Here is a 20,162-nt window from a genome sequence, read left to right as displayed (position 1 = left end):
CACCTGAATTCAGGAGTTTGAGACCAGCCTGGCCAACATGGCGAAACCCTGTCTCTACTAAAAATTTAAAACTTAGCTGGGCATGGTGGCAGGCGCCTGTAATCCCAGCTACTCGGGAGGCTGAAGAAGAAGAATCGCTTGAACCCGGGAGGCGGAGGTTGCAGTGAGCCGAGATCGTGCCATCGCACTCCAGCCTGGGCAGAGGTTTCTGTGAGCCGGAATCACACCACTGCACTCCAGCCTGGGTGACAGAGCAAAAATTCATCTCCAAAAAAAAAAAATTTTTTTTTCATAGAGACAATGTCTTCTTTTGCTGCCTAGGCTCTAGTCTCAAACTCCTGGGTCAAGTGATCTTTCTGCCTTGGCCTCACAAAGTGTTGGGATTACAGACCTGAGCCACAGTGCCCAACCTGTCTAATTTTTGGTGTCTAAGCTTTGTACTGCTTCAGATCCAGGTAGAATGTGGGCTTCCTGGGCTCTGAGCACTAAGTGAGGGCTAAGTGGAGGTCCTAGACATGTTGAAAGCCAGAATGCTATGCTTCCCCTCTCCCCCCATAGAAAATTGACCCCGAGGTGGCTGCCTTCCTGCAGAAGCTGCGAAGTAGAGTGCAGATCGGTGTGGTGGGCGGCTCTGACTACTGTAAGATCGCTGAGCAGCTGGGTGACGGAGATGAAGGTAGGAGTGAGGCTGGGGATAGAGGGAGTGGGGAGTTTGAGAGATTCCTGGGCATCTTCAAAGAGCCAGTCCTGCTTCTGTGGGGCAGAAGAAGTAGAGAGAGAGCAGCCAGATAGTTCCCTCACTGATTTGACAAACACTTGAGCACCTCCTATTGCCAGGGATTGTGCCAGGCCCTTGAGAAATAGCTGGGAGAAAGCAAGCAAAACCTGCCCGTATGCAGTTTACATTCTCATTTCTCCCTGCTGAGTCTTGATTTCCTCATCTTTAAAATGGGCTGAACCGGCTGGCACAGTGGCTTACGCCTGTAATCCCAGCACTTTGGGAGGCCAAGGCGGGTGGATCACTTGAGATGAGGAGTTCAAGACCTGCCTGGCCAGCATGGTGAAACCCTGTCTCTACTAAAAATACAAAAAATTAGCTGGGTATGTTGGCATGTGCCTGTAATCCCAGCTACTCAGGAGATTGAGGCAGGAGAATCGCTTGAACCTGGGAGGCGGAGGTTGCAGTGAGCCAAGATCAGGTCACTGCACTCCTGCCTGGGTGACAGAGTGAGGCTCCGCATCCAAAAAAATAAAATAAATAAATAAATAAAGGGCAGAACCAATGATGGCTACCATTTGTCAAAAATGATCATGTGTTAATGTCATTGCATTTGATCCCTACAATCACACTTCAGAGTAGGCGTGATCATCCCATTTAACAGAGGATGACTCTGAAGTTATCCAGGAAATTGATTGGACCTCAGAGCCGTTGGTCTCAGCCCAGTCAAAGTGGGTGCCTCCAGTTCCTCAAGCCAGAAACTTCCTCGAATTTTTCCTTTTCCTCACCTCTTGTTTATTCCATCAGCAAACCCCAAAATATCTCCCTGTCCCCTCTGTCTCCATCTCCACCACGCCATCATAGTCCAGGTAACCACGTGCCACCCAGACCCCGCAACAGCCTCTGGGCTGTGCTCCCTGTGCCTCCCACCTCCCACCCACTCCAGCTGCTTCTCGTGGCAGCCAGAGCTGAAACCTCCAACTCTCCCATGCAGCCAGCCTTGAGAACCAAGTGCGATGGCAGCTGTAGAACAGAAGGAAGCCCCTCTGCAGAGGGGCAGGGAAGCACAGAGTGGAAATGACTCCCTCTGCCAGAGAGTACTGCATGACTTCCAGAGGAGGAAGCTGGATCTTGGAGGATGAGTGGCAGGGAAGCCAGGGAAGGGCGGTTCTGACAGAAGGACCTGCATGGATGCCTGTGTGCAGCGGCCCACAGGTGTGACTGGCTTCTTTGGAAGAAAACCAAGCTGCAGAGGGAGAAAGGCTGGAGAAGCAGGTTGCAGCCTCGGATTGAACAAATGGCCTTTGAACGTGAAACCAAGGGTGTGGGCTTCCTCTCTCTTTACTTGCCTGTGGGGTCACAGACGAGGTCTCACACTCTTTCTTCCTCCTGTCCTCTATGTGACCCCGAAGTCATTGAGAAATTTGATTATGTGTTTGCCGAGAACGGGACGGTGCAGTATAAGCACGGACGACTGCTCTCCAAGCAGGTCAGTGTCCCCCAGGGCTTAGCCAGGGGCACCCCACTTTTCCATAGTGGAGCAGTCCATGGGGGCTTCTGTCCTGGGTTGGGGGAGAGATACTGTGGCTGTCTCAGGGTCAGGCAGCCCAGGCCACTCTCAGAGCCCTGTGTTCCTTGGCCAGACCATCCAGAACCACCTGGGGGAGGAGCTGCTGCAGGACTTGATCAACTTCTGCCTCAGCTACATGGCCCTGCTCAGGCTGCCCAAGAAGCGGTGAGGTCTTACCAGCCTGGTCTCCAGAACCTGGGGCCTGAGGGAGGAGAAGTGTGGGTCCCTAAGAGGGAGCCTGGAGATACTAGGGCCCCTGATTTTTTTGCTGGGAGTGTGGATTCTTGTCCCCTTTGAAGTCCTAGGAGGCTGGGGTCCCAGGTGGGGCTAGATTTGAATTCAGGGCCATTCTGGTTCTCTCTGGCTCCCTGCCCTCCCTCACCACCAGTGGAACCTTCATCGAGTTCCGGAATGGCATGCTGAACATCTCGCCCATAGGCCGGAGCTGCACCCTGGAGGAGAGGATCGAGTTCTCCGAACTGGACAAGGTACCGCTAGCTATGCAACCTTAGGCCTGTAGGGCCTCAGTCACTCAATTTATCTGAGCCTTTATTTTCTCATCGGTGAAATAGACTGGGGGATGTGTTCTGATTTAACTGATACCCTTTCAGGCACCTACCTTGCGCCATTGTTGTAGACATACCTGCATCTTTCCAATGCTGCTGGTCCCCCTTACTAGGTGGCCAGCACCAGGCAGCCACCTACTGAGCCAGGCCAACACCTGGGAATATCATTTCCACCTTCCCACCCACATTGGGTCCAACAACTCCTATTTCATCAGCCTCTCAAGTTAGTGTCAAATCTGTTCATCTGCAGAACTGAGACCCCACTCTCTAGATTACCCCTTTCCCCAGCCCCAGGCTACCCCAACTTTCCTCTCTGTCCCTCCCCACCCCCTGCATAGCCCTGCCAGCCTGCTGTCTAGCAATGCCACTGAGAACCTTCCTTTCTTTTTTTTTTTGGAGATAGAGTCTCCAAAAAAATAGATAGAGGCTGGAGTGCAGTGGCATGATCTCGGCTCACTGCAACTCCCACCTCCCGTGTTCAAGCGATTCTTCTGCCTCAGCCTCCTAAGTAGCTGGGATTACAGGTGTGCACCACTACACCCAGCTAATTTTTGTACTTTTTTAGTAGAGACAGGGTTTCACCATGTTGGCCAGGCTGGTCTTGAACTCCTGACCTAAAGTGATCCGCCTACCTCGGCCTCCCAAAGTGCTGGGATTACAGGCGTGAGCCACCGCGCACGGCCCATTAGAACCTCTCAAACACATCAGCCGCATTCACCCCCCCAGCCCCGTCCCCTCACTTATGATCCTTCCTTGGCTCCTCTTTGCCAACTGGATGATGTCCTAGCCTCCTCCTATGGTGCCTCAAGCCCTGAGGGCTCTGTCTGGCTCAGGCTCTCCGCGTCTCCTCTCTGTGCCCTTCAAGTTCCACTTTCTATTCCTGGAACACACCAGGGTCCTCTCACCTCTGCCTGTGCTGCCCCTGCTAAACCTTGATGTGCATTTTGCTTTTCTCCCCACCGCCTCCATCCCTCTCGGGGATGGAGCCATCTACCCATCCAAACCTTTCCACGCTGGCCCTTCTGCGTCGTTCCGTCATTCTCTCTGACCTGTTCGGTGGCTCTCCCTGCCCTCTGCTCCAGCTATGACCTCTTGGCTGATTCTAGAGTGCTGTGCCTCTGCCAGAGCACACTTCTCTCAGGCCCAGCTCGTCCCTCCCCTCCTTCAAATCCCCTTTCACGTCCTTTTCCCAGTGGGGCCTCCGAGAGTATCACATCCACTGCTGCACTTCCTGCTCCTTCCCCTACCTTATTTCTCCCCAAGCAGCCTTGGACAACTTTCACCATCTACTTTTAAAATCCGAATTACTGTCTGTCCCTGTCCCAGAACTGTAAGCTCCATGAGGGCAGGGATTTCTGCTGCTTGTTCTCCTCTGGATCCCCTATGCCTGGCACATGGTATACTTTTTGTTATTATTGTTGTTTTTGAGACAGGGTCTTACTCTGTTGCCCAGTCTGGAGTGCAGTGCAGTGATCCAGTCCTAGCTCACTGCAGTCTCGATCTCTGAGGCTCAAGCGATCCTCACACCTCAGCCTCCTGAGTAGCTGGGACCACAGGTGCATTACACCATTCCAGGCTAATTTTTTAAATTTTTTGTAGGGATGGGATCTCGCTGTGTCTCCCAGGCCAGTTTTGAACTCCTAGCCTCAAGTGGGCCTTCTGTCTCAGCCTTCCAAAGCACCAGGACTATAGGTGTGAGCCACAGCACCTCACAAAGAAATACCCTTTTTTTTTTTTTTGGAGTCTCGCTCTGTCACCCAGGCTGGAGTGCTGTGGCACAATCTCGGCTCACTGCAACCTCCACCTCCTAGGTTCAAGCAATTCTCCTGCCTCAGCCTCCCGAGTATCTGGGACTACAGGCACATGCAGCCACGCCTGGCTAATTTTTTGTTGTTGTTGTTGAGACGGAGTCTCGCTCTGTCACCAGGCTGGAGTGCAGTGGCGCAATCTCGGCTCACTGGAACCTCTGACTCCCTGATTCAAGCGATTCTTCTGCCTCAGCCTCCCAAGTAGCTAGGCTTACATGCACCACCATGCCCAGCTAATTTTTTGTATTTTTAGTAGAGACGGGGTTTCACCATGTTGGCCAGGATGGTCTTGATCTTCTGAGCTTGTGATCCGCCTGCCTCAGCCTCCCAAAGTGCTGGGATTACAGGCGTGAGCCACCGTGCCCGGCCTAATATTTTGTATTTTAGTAGAGATGGGGTTTCATCGTGTTGCCCAGGCTGGTCTCAAACTCCTGAGCTCAGGCAATCCACCCACCTCAACCTTCCAAAGTGATTATAGGTGTGAGCCACTGTGCCCGGCAAGAAATACCTTTTGAATGAATGAAATGAGTAGTATTAGCTCCATTTTATAAATGAGGAAACCAAGGCTCGATCAGAAGGGCCCTGCCCGAGGTCACATAGGGAGCTGGTTGCAGAGCAAAGATTTGATTTTGCCCTTGGCCCTCTGGTGCCTCCCTGAGGGTGCCTCCCAGCTCAATGATTCCTGACTCCTGAGGCTGAGGCTTAGGGAAGGCAGTACCCACAGGCACAGGGACTTTTTTTTTCTCGATAGAGTCTTGCTCTGTCACCCAGGCTGGAGTACAGTAGCGTGATCTCAGCTCACTACAACTTCCGCTGCCCAGGCTCAAGCAATTCTCCTGCCTCAGCCTCCGGAGTAGCTGGGATTACAGGCTCATGCCACCACCTGGCTGATTTTTTTGGTTTTGGTTTTGGGTTTTTTTTTTTGAGATGGAGTCTCACTCTGTCACCAGGCTGGAGTGCAGTGGTGAGATCTCGGCTCACTGCAACCTCTGCCTCCCGGGTTCAAGCGATTCTCCTGCCTCAGCCTCCCGAGTAGCTGGGACTACAGGCGCCCGCCACCACGCCCAGCTAATTTTTGTATTTTTAGTAGAGACAGGGTTTCGCCATGCTGGCCGGGATGGTCTCAATCTCTTAACCTTGTGATCCGCCCTCCTCGGCCTCCCAAAGTGCTGGAATTACAGGCATGAGCCACTGCGCCCGGCCTAATTTTTGTATTTTTTAGTAGGGACAGTGTTTTTCCATGTTCAGGCTGGTCTCAAACCCCTGGCCTCAAGTGATCCGCCCACCTTGGCCTCCCAAAGTGCTGGGATTATAGACGTGAGCCGCTGCGCCCAGGCACGGGGACTTTTTTTTTTTTTTTGGAGTAGTTAGGATTGGTCACTGGCAAAGAACCCTTCCCCCACACACATGTGCTGAGAGGTTATCCCTTCCTGTCTACCCAGGTTCCCAGTCCCAGCTCTACCCATTTGCCTTGTAACCTGGAAAAGCATCTTTACTAACGGGTGCCTCAGTTTTCTTATGTGTAAGGTGGGGGTAATAGCAGTTCCCATCCCATGGGCTGTCATGAGGACTGGACGAGGTGGCACATGGACCCCACCTGGCATGGGGTTGGGGAGCCACACACTAACTCCCCACCCCAGGGCCTTCTCAAGTATTTTTGGCTCTTGTTTGCTCCCTTCTGGCACTGGAGGGGCATGAACCTTCCTGATCTGTGTGCCCTGCCCTGGCCCAGAGCTGGTATAAATAAATGCTTAACCCAGCTCGTCTTCCAGAACCCTGAAGGGGGGATGAGTACTTCCCTTCCTTAGATGAGGACACTGAGGCCAGAGGGTGAGTAACCAGCTCCAGGTCACAGTGCCGGTCCCTGCCGAGGCTGGCCTTGCACATGGGGCTGTCCAGTGACCAGCCTTGTTCTCCAGAGAAGGGGGGTGCAGCCAGCCTCGGCCATGTAGAAACATTTCTCCAGAGCTTGGGGCACTCTTAGTGGTAGCCCTGGGCCTACAGAGTGGCCACTGGTGGGCACTCTGGCCTCCCTGGGGCCCACCTACCTGCTGGAAAGCCAGGCCAAGGCTGGCAGGGGGCTCACATCCCTTATCTCTGCTTTTCCATGAGAGGGAAGCAGGCACTGGTCATTCATTACTTCTCCATCCTTTACTCCAGGAAATAGGCTCAGAGAGGTCAGGTGACTTGCCCATGGTCACACAGCTGAGGAGTACAGTAGCCAAGCCTGGCTACTTGCCTTCAGAACTCAGGCTGGGGGGTGTCTGGCTTTATATCTGACATCCTCCCTGGTCCACTTCTCCAAGCTCCATGCTGCTGACCACTGCCTGCCTTTCCGCCCCAGTCCTACCCAGCTCTGACTACAGGGCCATACCAGCCACCCCACTCCTGTGCTCCAGAATCCTCAGCGCCTCTTGGTCCCCAAGGATGTGGTCAGACTTCCCAGCCCGGTCTCGAGACCCTCTGTCAGCTGAATGTCCTGCTGGCTGGTTTAGATGTTCAGCTGCCCCTCAGGCTGGGCATAGCTGCTCCCCTTTGTGGCCCTCTGAGATGGAGATCATGGGGGCTGGGGGGGGAATGTCCCCCTGCTCCATGTTTGCAGAGCTGCTGCCAGAGTTCCTGCTCAGAGGGACGGGGCCGGCCTGGGCACTACCTAGTCCCCAGCCCAGCCATGTCTTTGCATGGTGGGTGCTCTGCCATGACTGACATCCTACTGCCCTCTGTGAATGCCCACAGCCACCTCCTCACAGGTCTCCTGCTCTCAGCTCCCGCACTCATTTCTGAGTATTTGCTTTGTTGAGCTGGGCACAGCTAACGGGATTGAGCCCTGCCCTGAGGTGGACATTGATGTGGGATCCAGATTGCCCCGTCTCCTCGCCCTTCCTGCTCGTGTCTCTCCTCTGAGGCCCCCTTCAGAAGACCCAGCCCACAGCCCCATTGGCAGCCCCATCCCTTCTGGATTTAGGCCCTGGCTCTGCCACCAAGGCTAGGTAACCTTGACCAAGGCACGACCCCTCTCTGAGCCTTAGTTTCCTCATCTGCACAGTTGGGGGTCCTACCCACCTAGAATGCTCAGCACGCTCACGTGGACTGTGTGCCCAGCCAGGGCCCGGCACACAGCAGGTCCTCTGAGCTGCCATCCACCCCCTCCCCTCTGCAGAAAGAGAAGATCCGGGAGAAGTTTGTGGAAGCCCTGAAAACAGAGTTTGCTGGCAAAGGGCTGAGGTTCTCCCGAGGTACGTCCACCCTGCAGAGGACCTGGGAGGCCTGGTACAGGGCCCCTCCTCAAACCATCTGCCCCTCCCAAGACCAGGCTGTGGCCCCCAGTAGCTTTAGGAGCCCCTCCCCTGCTCAGGGCAGAGAGGGTGGCTGAGCCCGATGCAGAAAGGGGTTCAGTGTTTACTGGCCCCCAGTTTTCCCCACCTCATACCTCAGAGGTAAACGCCCCATGCCTACCCAGTTTCTCAGGCCAAAAACCAGAGCCTCTCCCTTGAATGCTCTCCCCCGCCCCTTCCCAAGTCCAAACTCCTAGAAGTCCCAGGGCCCCCTGTCTGGAATCCCACCAGTGCTCACACTTCCACTGTCAGCAGCTTGTCCCAGGCTCCAACTGACCCTGACGCAGCCGGGCTCCCCTCTGCCACCTCACCCATTCTCCAGTGGCCAGAGAGGCTGGAGCTGCAGTCATGACATGCCTCTGCCCAAAGTCCTCCCTAGGCTCTTCCTCCCTCTCCACGTGATGCCCAGGGCCTGCCCATCCTTGCCTTGCCTCTCCCGGCCTCCTCCGTTGCTGGGACGCTCGTTCTCTTCCCTGCCTCAGGGGCTGTACTTTGCGCCCCAGCCATCCCCACTCGGCTCAGGTCCCAGCTCATTGCCACCTCCTCAGAGGTCTCCCCTGACCACCCTGGCTGGATGAGCTTCCCCCACCCACTTCATGGTCTTGTTTGTTGTCCAACCTGTGTCATAACTTCCTTGAGGATCCTAAGTCTGTCCCGTGTCCTGTTCCTGGCCCTCAGTAGGCACTCAAGGGTTGTTGAATGAATGAATGAACAAGCAGCCCTTCTGTTAGCCTTGTCTGCCCCTCCCAGCAGGGAATAACAGTCCCCACCCCTGCCCACAGGAGGCATGATCAGCTTTGACGTCTTCCCCGAGGGCTGGGACAAGCGCTACTGCCTGGATAGCCTGGACCAGGACAGCTTCGACACCATCCACTTCTTTGGGAACGAGACCAGCCCTGTGAGTGTGGCCCACCCCAGGTTTCCCCCAATGCAGTGGACAGCGAGAAGCCAGGTCTGGTGGCTTCTCCAATGCAAATCACCCGAGGTCAAGGCCAGAACATGGGGCAACACAACAGACCTCTTGGGGGGCTCCTGGAGAACAACCATTGCTCACCAACCCCATTTCACAGATCGGAAAGCTGGGGCCCCAAGAGGGCTGGGCACTTGTTCTACATCACACAGCAAGTCAGGGCAGGTCTGACAAGGGGTGAGAAGGTGGGCTTCCTGGCAGTTCTGAAGGGGCAGGAGGAGGGGCAGGTCCGTAGCAGCCAATGTGGAGAGGGACTCTGCCTAAATATGCCTCCTCTGCCCGTCCTCTGTGTGCAGGGTGGGAACGACTTTGAGATCTTTGCCGACCCCCGGACTGTTGGCCACAGCGTGGTGTCTCCTCAGGACACAGTGAAGCGATGCCGGGAGATTTTCTTCCCAGAGACAGCCCATGAGGCGTGACTGGGGCCCACATCTGTGCGTAATGATTTCTGAAGAGTTTGGCCTAGGCCTAAAGACAGGTCCTGGTGTTGGATAGATGCCAGGGCCCCGTCGTCTGGCCCAGGACGCCTGCTGCAAGGCCCACCCAGATGGGGCCAGAGTCTGTGTGGACAACCATCCCCAGCCAGTCAGCTCCTAGTGGCACTGGCTCCGTCCTCCCAGGGCCCAGAGTGTTCCCCATGCTCCACCTGGTGGCCCAAGCCACAGCTGCTGCTTATATTTTGGTACAGAACAGGTTTCTTTCTGCGCCAGGAGGAGGCGTGCGCAAGTGTCGGTACGAGATCTAGCCTGCTCTGCCTGCCTGCCCTGGGCAATGAGGTACGGTGGGGAAGGTGCCTATTTTAGAGAACTTTGTCACAATATTAAAGTTCCCAGAACAAAGTAGGTGTCAGCTGTGTCTGAATGGATAATTGGCCCCAGTCACATGCTGTCACAGCCACTACTTTGCCGATGAGTAAACAGCACAGAGAGGGCAGGGACTTGGCCCAGGTCACAAAGGAAGTCTGATCCAGTCGAGGAGGGGGCCATTGAATCCCCAAAGAAGAGATGGTTTGGTGTGTCCACCCCCAGCCCCTTCCTTGGGGACCCTGACACAGAGGCAGCTTCAGGCCACAGTGGGTCACAGTTGAGGGTTTATTGCCAGTGTTAGGAAGAATGGGGGGTCTGGGTGGCCAGGGGTCTTGGGAGGAATTCCAGATGGGCACTGCAGGGCCTGTGAGTGGGGAGGAGAGCTGCTGCCCCCCTGCCACCCAGGCGGCCCCAAGGCTAATGCCACCATATCCTGACTGCTAGTGGTGCCTTAAAAGGTGGCCTCCCTACAGGAGGGGAGCCTTGGGGGCCCCCAGGAGTCAACCCTCACCAACAAGCCCTCTCTGAAGGGGGCCAGGGGCCTTTGTTCCTCATGGGACAGGCTGGGCCGTGCCTATTTTAGGGGAGCTGACCACACCTCAGCAGCTCTGGGCTCCCAGATTTTATGTGGTGGGCCTTGGGGGCGGGGGTGGGATGCAGGCACACCGGCTGATCTCTACCCTGCAGTCTTGGGGCACCTACAAGGCCAGGGATCCTCCCAGACAGTCACTGATCCCTTCATCCTGGGCATTTGAGCCCCCAGTTTTACTCACAGACTGAGTCTCATAAGGGTTCCACCCCTGGCCGGCCCTCCCTTGAACCACGGCCCCACTTCTCCCCAGTCAGGCGATGTGCTCTCTAGAAGGGAGGGTGGCAGGCAGGGGGTGCACCCAGAGGTGGAGGCAGACAGGGCCCTCCTTCCTGGCCTCCTGGGCCAGGCCACCCTCACCCCTGCCTGGGAGTGAATGGCCACGACCCCAGGTGCACACACATCTTGGCCCCAAAAGGACTCTGGGTGACAGCAACAGCCACACATCTTCAGGGATGGATGCCATAAGAGCCACACCTTGGCCACTGGTCTGTCAGGGCTTTGGGAAGAGAGTTTGACGTGGAGGCCGCAGGGCCAGTCTCCTAGGCTGAGGGCCCTCCTCGTGGGTGCCCCGGACGTGTGTCCGTCCCTCGTGCATCCTCAGCAGCCATCAGCCAGGTGTGGCCCAGAGCATCAGTGGGGCTTGTGAGTCAGGGTAAAGGAGGGCTGCAGCCAAGCTGGAGAGATGGACCCCCACCCTCTGCAAACCCCTGGGCTTGGCTCAGTACAGCCCAGGGGAAGGAGCCCAGTGCCACTGCCAGGCTGAGGAGGAGGGACTGGCCGGCAAAACGGGAGCCCCAAACCCCTTCCACCCTCAGGCCCCTCTTCCTGCCTCTCTATGGCACTGAGAGAGCAGAGCAGGACGGAAGGCTGGCCTCGGCAGTGAGAGGCCTGTGTGCCTCCGTGTCAGTCCTCCTCCCCTGGCAGAGGCTGAGAGGCTCCCCAAAAGCACCACCGGCCGGGCTTCTGAGGGAAGGGTCCAGGCCAGGGCGGGGGACCTCAGCCAAGGGAGGGAGATGTAAGTAGCACAGAGAGCCTGGCTCCGGGCCAGGGACTGACACGGGACAGCTCAGGGGTGGAGGCCAAGGAGTGAGCCCAGTGCAGGCTCTCTCGGCTCAGTCACCATGGGGACGGGTAGGCAGGAGGGCGAGCGGGTCCTGCGTGTCTGCAGCAGGGAGGGGAGGAGAGAGGCAGTGGACAGCGAGAAGCCAGGTCTGGTGGCCTCGCCCTCCACCCACCTCCTGGCCAGCTTGCACAGTAGTCACGGGTCATGGGGCGGGTGGAGGCACACGCTCACAGCCACAAGCACAGACGGACAGACAGACGTGCGCACTGAGGCCACCGAAGGACTGATCAGCCAGGGCAGTGGGGCATGGAGCCGGCTGCTGCCCGTTCACCCTGTGTGGCTCCCCACCCCCCGGCCAGCTGGCCTGTGAGCCACCCAGCCTAGGAGCCCACGACCTGGCCAGACCACGTCTCGTGGGGAGTGTGGGGGGCCAGCTGAGTGAGCACCACCTCCACGGCCTGGAACTTCTGGTTCTTGGGGGGGATAGGGCACATCTTGTAGGTCACCTCGTCACCCTCCACTGGCACGTACTCCCCCTCGATGCTGGAGGACAGGAAGAGGGGTGTTAGCTCAGCAGCAGGCCCTGTGCCCCAGACAATCCTGCGGCCTGGCCTTGGGGGCAGCCTGGCCCTAAGCCTCCCTAGGCCAGGAGGCCTGGCCAGGCCTTGCTTCTCAGAATCTCAGCTCTCGAATCTGTAAAACGGGACTCATGGCCAGGCACAGTGGCTCACGCCTGTAATCCCAGCACTTTGGGAGGCCGAGGCAGGCGGATCACCTGAGTCAGGAGTTTGACACCAGCCTGGCCAACATGGCGAAACCCTGGCTCTACTAAAAGTACAAAAATTAGCCAGGCATGGTGGCTGGCACCTGTAATTCCAGCTACTCGGGAGGCTGAGGCGGGAGAATCGCTTGAACCCAGGAAGTGGAGGTTGCACTGAGCCGAGATTGTGCCATTGCACTCTAGCCTGGGCGACAGAGTGCGATTCTGTCTCAAAAAATACATAAATAAAATAACATGGGACTCATAAACTGTACCTCCCTTTCTGGGTCCCTTGGGGACTGAGATGTGAAAGGGCACAGGGAGGTCCCTAAAGCTCTGAGAAGCTCAGTGACGTCCCCCGGTCCTCCTGGCATTAGAAGTGGGTGGGCCCAGGCCTAGACACGACATCCATCTCTACCTCCTGGCCCACCCACCTGAAGGCCCTTTCCAGGCCAAGAGGCTCAGGAGCTGGCCTAGCCCTCTCAGACCCCCTACGATGCTGGAACAGGATCCAGGGCCCAGCCGCTGGCTCCCAGGCTTCTGGGGTCTGCATGCCCACTCCTCACCTGGCCCCAGCCCTCCTCCCGCAACGCACCCTCAGCCCCTACTCAGGACAGAAAAGGTGCCACGAATACAGACCTCAGCCAGTGAGAGGAGAGGCCTGGAGAGACATTTTTGAGGTACCGTTGGGGACACTAGGGCAGGGGCCAAGAACAGGGAGGTGGAGGGGACTCACTCAGACACATGTACGAAGATGTCCTCGGACCCGTTCTCGGGGGTGATGAAGCCATGGCCCTGTGAGCGTGAGAACTGCTTACAGACGCCCTTGAACACGGGGCCAGCTGAGGCCCGGGCTGTCCTGGAGATAGGGTAGTGGGATTGGAGCTGTGGCCTGAGGAACTCCTCCCCGGACCCCTACAGCCATTCTGGGCCATTTCTGCTGAGCGTGCCTCAGGGCTGTGAGAAACTTGCCCCAGGCCAGAAACCGCACAGTCATCCCCATTCAACGATAATGAGGCCAGGCACAGTGGCTCACACCTGTAATCCCAGCACTTTGGGAGGCTGATGTGGGAGGATCACTTGGGCCTAGGAGTTTGAGACCAGCCTGGACAACATAGGGAGACTCCCATCTCTACAAAAAAAAAAAAAATTTTTTTTTTTTTTGAGACTGGGTCTCGCTCTGTCACCCAGGTTGGAGTGCAGGAGTGCAATCTCAGCGCACTGCAACCTGTGCCTCCCGGGTTCAAGCGATTCTCATGCCTCAGTCTCCTGAGTAGCTGGGATTACAGGTACCCACCACCACACCCAGCTAAGTTTTGGCATTTTTAGTAGAGACAGGGTTTTGCAGTGTTTGGCCATGTTGGCCATACTGGCTTGATCTCCTAGCCTCAACCGATCCACCTGCCTTGACCTCCTAAAGTGCTGGGATTACAGGCATGAGCCACCATGTCTGGCCCAAACATTTTTTTTTTAAATGAGCTGGGGGTGGTGGCACGCATGAGTCGTCCCAGCTACTCAAGAGGCTGAGGTGGGAGGATCGCTCAAGCCCAGGAAGTTGAGGCTGCAGTGAGCCATGACTGCACCACTGCACTCCAGCCTGGGCGACAGAGCGAGACCCTGTCCTCCCCAAAAGATCCTTTGGCCTCCCCCATATGGACCCATATTACTCCCCCATGCCACCTCATCGGTGACCTACCCCAAAGGCCCAGGCCTAGTCTTTGTCCCACCTGCCCACCCCTCTCCAAAGGTTAACTCCGTGTCTTGGGTTTTGCCCATGCTGTGCCATCTGCCCAGAATTGCCAGCTCGCTTCTTCACCTGATACATGTTCCAGACCCAACCAGGACATCATCTCCTCTGGTACCCCATGCTGGGTCCTCCCCTAACGCTGCTGGGTGGTAATGGATGGTGAACAAGTTCCCTCTGGATTGTAAGCAGCTTATGGATCCCCCCTGGTCAGGAGCTCAGTAAATCTTTGTGGAATGGATGGATGGATGAATGGACGGGTGGATGGATGGACAGACAGACGGATGGATGGGTGGATGCATGGGTGGTGGATGGATGGGTGGATGGATGGATGGATGGGGTGGATGGGTGGATGGATGAGGATGGATGGATGGATGGATGGGTGGTGGGTGGATGGATGGATGGTGGGATGGATGGGTGGATGGGTGGATGGATGGATGGATGGATGGATGGATGGATGGATGGATGGATGAGTGGGTGGGTGGGTGGATGGATGGATGGGTGGATGCATGGGTGGATGGATGGATGGATGGATGGGTGGGTGGGTGGATGGGTGGATGGATGAATGGATGGATGAATCGATGTATGGGACAAACATCCATCCAGTTACTGGAAGGTCCACACACAGTTCCCCTGTCCCAGGTGAGGACAACAGGAGTTGGAAGAGGATGGGGATGGTCAGCCCATGTCCTGACAAGGGTGAAGGGCCTGGGCAAGGGGCAGGTACTCACGCTGAATAGGTCCTGGTCCGCTTGGTGGGCAGAGGGCTGGGTAGGTCCCGAAGTGGGACACCACCCCGCTCCCAGACCCTGCTGCCCTCCCTGTGGAAGGGGAAGGTGGGCCAGACTGGGGACTTGGGGGAGTGGAGTGGGGGCACAACTGGGGGTGACGTGGACTCCGAAGTCATGGTGGGGCCAGCGGGAGAGCCTGGTGGGCTCTGGGGCCCAGGGGCCGGTGAGGGGTTTGGGCGTCCTTGCGGGCAGGGCCCGGCCTGGCCCTGCTCTGCGGCCTCACCAGCCACGGGCTCCGTCTGGAAGAGGAAGAAAGAGGCACAGGTGAGCCCAGACCAGGGGAGCAGCTCCTGGACCCTGCCACAGTCAGGAGGGCTGGTCCCATCTGCTATCCTCACGGCCTGACTTCAAGTCACAAACGACCCATCGTGGTTCAGAGCCCTCACCAGAAAAACAAAACTAGGGATCATATGACCCCTAAGTCCTTCCAGTTTGCAGTTCTGTTCTCTAACTCCAGGGGCCTGGGAGGTGGCTGGGTAGGGTGGCCAGTGATGGTCTGGAATATGGTTAGGCATAAGGGTCAGTTGTTTCAGAGTCACACATCTTGGTTCAAACCTTAGCTTTGTCACCTACAACTTCGTGACCTCAAGCAAGCCAAGCCACACATCAGCTCCAACATGGCAGGTGGGAGTGTGGGCTCCATACCCAAGCCTGGGTTTGAATCCTGCATCCTCCACCTTCTGGCTACATGGCCTTGGCCCTGGTCAACTTTTTTTGTTTTTTGTTTTAGACAGAGTCACTCTTGTTGCCCAGGCTGGAGTGCAATGGCACGATCTCGGCTCACTGCAGCCTCTGCCTCCTGGGTATAAGGGATTCTCCTGCCTCAGCCTCCTGAGTAGCTGGGATTATAGGTGCCCGCCACCACACCTGGCTAATTTTTTGTATTTTTAGTAGAGACAGGGTTTCACCGTGTTGGCCAGGCAGGGCTCGAACTCCTGACCTTAGGTGATCCGCCCACCTTGGCCTCCCAAAGTGCTGGGATTACAGGCGTGAGCCAACTTGTCCGGCCCATTGGTCAACACACTTAACTTCTGACTCTTCTTTTATGTTCTTTAAAATGGGGCTAGCATTGATCTTTTTTTTTTTTTTTTTTTTTGAGACACTGTCTCATCCAGTCTGGGGAACACTGACGTGATCACGACTCACTGCAGCCTCCATCTCCTGGGCTGAAGCAATCCTCCCACCTCAGCCTCCCAAGTAGCTGGAATTTACAAGCATGCACCCTCACGCCCAGCTAATTTTTTTTTTTTTTTTTTTTTTTGAGACAGAGTCTCACTCTGTTACCCAGGCTGGAGTACAGTGGTGTGATCTCGGCTCACTGCAACTTCTGCCTCCCAGGTTCAAGTGATTCTCCTGCCTCAACCTCCCAAGTAGCTGGGATTACAGGTGCCTGCCACCACGCCCGGCTAATTTTTGTATTGTTAGTAGAGACGGGGCTTCACCATGTTGGCCAGACTGATCTCAAACTCCTGACCTCAGTTGATCTACCTGCCTCGGCCTCCCAAAGTGCTGGGATTACCTCCTCCCAAAACCCTCCGTCTCCAGTCAGGAAGGCAGTAGAGTCCTGGGCTTGGCTCGCCTCACAGACCCTCAACCCTGAAAAGGCTGATGTGGGGCTTTTCTGTCTAAGCTCACACCAGGAGGCAGGGCAAACCAGGTTTGGCCTTTTCACCCATTATCCTCATTTTAGAGAGAAGAATACGGAAGCTTCAAGAAGCAACCACACGGCTGGGCGCAGTGGCTCACGCCTGTAATCCCAGCACTTTGGGAGGCCGAGGCGGGCGGATCATGAGGTCAGGAGATCGACACCATCCTGGCTAACACGGTGAAACCCCATCTCTACTAAAAATACAAAAAATTAGCCGGGTGTGGTGGTGGGCGCCTGTAGTCCCAGCTACTCCGGAGGCTGAGGCAGGAGAATGGCGTGAACCGAGGAGGCAGAGCTTGCAGTGAGCCAAGATTGTGCCACTGCACTCCAGCCTGGGCGACAGAGCCAGACTCCGTCTCAAAAAAAAAAGAAGCAACCACACAAACAGCCAGGCGGGGTGGCACACACCTGTAATCCCAGCACTTTGGGAGGCTGAGGCGGGCAGATCACTTGAGGTCAGGAGTTTGAGACCAGCCTGGCCAACGTGGTGAAACCCCGTCTCTCCTAAAAATACAAAAATTAATCGGGTGTGATGGCATCTGCCTGTAGTCCCAGCTACTCGGAAGGCTGAGGCATGAGAATTGCTTCAACCTAGGAGGCGGAGGTTGCAGTGAGCCAAGACCACACCATTGCACTCCAGGCTGGGTGACTGAGCCAGACTCTGTCAAAAAAAAAAAGAAGCAACCACACAAACACTTTGACATAAATGTTCATGAATGGTCACACCAGTGCTCATTCACAACAGCCAACAAGTGAAAACAGCCCGAGCCCATCAGCAGATGAATGGATAATAAATTATGGTCTAGACACATGGTAGACTAGCACTTGGCCATAAGAAAAAGAAAAGAAGAAATACTGATTCATGCTACACCCTAGATGAACCCTGCACACATTATGCTAGAATGTTTGCAAGGTTACAGAGAAGAAGCCAGTCCCTAAAACACAAAGGGCATGATTCCATCTCTGAGGCAAATCCTTACAGACAAGGAGTCGATTGGTGGTCACCAGGGCTGGGGAAGAGGGAGACGGGAGGGCTGCCAATGGGTAGAACGTTTCTTTTTGAGGAATGAAAATGTTCTATAATTGGCTGTGGTGATGGCTGCACAACTCTGTGAATGTACTAAAAACAACCGAACTGAACGCCTTAAGCAGGTGAATTTTATGGTATGTGAACGATGTCACAGTAAAGCTGTTACCAAAAAAAGAAGACGGGGCAGCAAAGTTACCCAAGATGACACAGCTGGGAAGCACCAGATGCCCTGCAGTGCACTCCTAGAGTGCCACCTGCCCCACCTGGGTGAGGGGTGGCAGGAGATGGGGACAGAGGCCCTGCCTCCCTCTCTCTAGAGAGCAGGGCGGTCCTGGCCTCCCAACTGCAGTTTTCCCAGGCCTGGTATTGTGCTTGGCAGTGACAGCCAGTGCTGGGAGGCCATGGAGGGGCAGGGAGGGAAGAGGAGGATGGAGAGGGGGAGATGTAGCTCATGGTGGTTACCAGGGAGACACAGCTGAGCTGGGGCCTGCTCTGGCCAGCCAGGCCTCCCACCCAAGTGACCACGCGGCTCCAGGGCCTCATGCTAAGTGGGCAGCAGGGATGGGGGAAAAACCCGCCGATGATTCTGGGCCAGGGTTGAGGGCAGCCTCCCCACGATGGGCTCTCAGGTGGCAGAGAGACCAGAGAGCAGAAGGGAGGCAGAGGAGCCACAGCAAAGACAGGACCAAGAGGAGGCAGCGAGTCGGCCTCAGGCAGGGGCAGGAGACAGGCAGCTTCCACAAGGCAGAGAGAACAGGCTTCTCCCCTGTTGCCCATTGCAGCCTCAGTTTCCTTATCTGGGAAATGGGGATCACAAGAATCCCTCCTCCAACTGCCAAGGTGGCTCATGCCAATAATCCCAGCACTTTGGGAGGCCAAGGCGGGAGGATCGTTTAAGCCCAGGAGCTTAAGACCAGCAGGGGAAACATGGTGAAAGCTCGTGTCTACAGAAATTACAAAAATTAGCTGGGCATGGTGGTGGCGCAACTGTAGTCCCAGTTACTTGGGCATCTGAGGCAGCAGGATTGCTTGAACCCAGGAGGTCGAAGCTGCAGTGAGCCGAGATCACACCTCTGCAGTACAGCCTGGGGGACAAAGTGAGGCACTGGTCTTAAAAAAAAAAATTAGCTGGGTGTAGTGGTGCATGCCTGTCGTCCCAGCTACTGGGGAGGCTAAGGTGGGAGGATTGCTTGAGCCCAGGAGGTCGAGGCTGCAGTGAGTGGTAATCAAGCTACTGCACTACAGCCTGGGGACAGAGCAAGACCCAGTCTCAAAAAAAAAAAAAAAAAAAAAAAAAGAGAGAGAAAGACTTCCTCCTCCAAGGGCTCTTTTGAGGATGAAATGAGAATTGAGGTGAGATGTGGGAAGCACTGAGTAGGCGCTGGGCGCTGGGCGAGAGCCTGCCCCTCCCTGACAGGGCTGTGGAATTGGGCGTTGAGGGAAGAGGGAGTGGGGGAAGGAGAGACCCAGCTGAGCTGGGCCAAGCCCACCATTCACTTTCATCCTCTCTTCTTCCCTAGGATCACCCACCCCTCAAACCTCCACAGTCTCTTGTTTTATTTAATTCCTGCAACTGCTCTTCAAGGCTGGTGCTATTATTACCCCACTTTGTAGACAGGAAAACTGAGGCTCAAAGAGGTTAAATCACTCACTCAAGGACACACGCCAATCAAAGTCTGAGCCAGAATTTGAATCAGTATGATCTGGAGCCTTCCAGTGGGAAGGCAGGAGTCCTGTGTCCAGGTCCTGCATTGCTATTGACCTACTGTGTGAGCTGGTACAGGGCCTTTTCCTCTCTGGGCCCTGCCAGGGCGTGGGCTTGGAGGAGCTATACAATGCCCAGCAGCCCGAGAGACCAGAGAGAAAGGAACAGGGAGATACGGAGCAACCCTCCAGTTCAGACCCCCTCTCCAGAGCATTGCTGCCAAAGAGGGCAAGTGAAAATGAGGATTTCATTGGCTGAATGCCATGTACTGTGCAAAAGTCTTTACAAAAATTATTTTCTACGTTTCAACCTCCCAGTTACCCTATAGAGTTGAAATTACAATTTTTCCATTTTACAGATGAGCTAGCTGAGGTTCAGAGAGGTTGAGTGACTTGCCCAAAGTCACACAGCAGGTGACAGAGTCCCAGATCTGTCTAACAGTAAACCAGTGCTCTTCCTGTGAATATAAATTCTGTTCCTGGTTCAGCCAAGATGAGGCTGGAGTTTTTCCAAAAGAACTTTCCCTGAGAAACTAAGTGGGAAAATAAACTCCCCCAAGAGCAGAGAAACTGATATGTTTCTAGAACATTTGTTTCCACTCAAACAGAGCTGAAGGCCAGCTCCAGGGGGATTTCGTGTGTCCTTCTGGGGCCATCTCCTGCCGGGAATAATGCCCTTCAGAACCAGCAGTTGGGTAAGAGGGCAGCCTGAGACCCAGACTGGCTGAGTTTAAATCCTGGTTCCACTGCAACCCGGTTTTGTGACTCTCCTTTTTTTTTTTTTTTTTTTTTTTTGAGACGGAGTCTCACTCTGTCGCCCAGGCTGGAGTGTGGTGGCGTGATCTCAGCTCACTGCAAGCTTCGCCTCCCGGGTTCACGCCATTCTCCTGCCTCAGCCTCCCGAGTAGTTGGGATTACAGGCACCCGCCACTGTGCGCGGCTAATTTTTTGTATTTTTAGTAGAGACGGGGTTTCACTGTGGTCTTGATCTCCTGACCTTGTGATCTGCCTGACTTGGCCTCCCAAAGTGCTGGGATTACAGGCATGAGCCATTGCG

General features: G+C 55.5%; 2 protein-coding genes across 2 annotated transcripts in view; one reads left to right on the top strand and one right to left on the bottom strand.

Moving 5' to 3' along the window:
- The window catches only part of PMM1 (phosphomannomutase 1), a 12,647-nt gene extending 2,692 nt beyond the window's left edge, over positions 1–9,955 (top strand). The window contains exons 2-8 of the mRNA XM_032139074.2: positions 559–676; positions 2,131–2,207; positions 2,362–2,453; positions 2,677–2,776; positions 7,823–7,898; positions 8,780–8,895; positions 9,264–9,955. Of these exons, the coding sequence (XP_031994965.1) occupies positions 559–676; positions 2,131–2,207; positions 2,362–2,453; positions 2,677–2,776; positions 7,823–7,898; positions 8,780–8,895; positions 9,264–9,386 (702 nt within the window). The 3' untranslated portion in view covers positions 9,387–9,955. The remainder of the gene's footprint in view (positions 1–558; positions 677–2,130; positions 2,208–2,361; positions 2,454–2,676; positions 2,777–7,822; positions 7,899–8,779; positions 8,896–9,263) is intronic.
- An 85-nt stretch (positions 9,956–10,040) lies between these two features.
- CSDC2 (cold shock domain containing C2) overlaps positions 10,041–20,162 on the bottom strand; it is a 15,859-nt gene continuing 5,737 nt past the window's right edge. Inside the window, exons 2-4 of the mRNA XM_032139076.2 lie at positions 14,664–14,962; positions 12,925–13,047; positions 10,041–11,971 (exon numbers count right to left, since the gene is read on the bottom strand). Coding sequence (XP_031994967.1) covers positions 11,809–11,971; positions 12,925–13,047; positions 14,664–14,839 — 462 coding nt within the window. The 5' untranslated portion in view covers positions 14,840–14,962 and the 3' untranslated portion in view covers positions 10,041–11,808. The remainder of the gene's footprint in view (positions 11,972–12,924; positions 13,048–14,663; positions 14,963–20,162) is intronic.

Source organism: Hylobates moloch, unplaced genomic scaffold, assembly GCF_009828535.3.
Source record: "Hylobates moloch isolate HMO894 unplaced genomic scaffold, HMol_V3 SCAFFOLD_19, whole genome shotgun sequence".
NCBI lineage: Eukaryota > Metazoa > Chordata > Mammalia > Primates > Hylobatidae > Hylobates > Hylobates moloch.
This window is presented reverse-complemented; position numbering and strand designations above follow the sequence as displayed.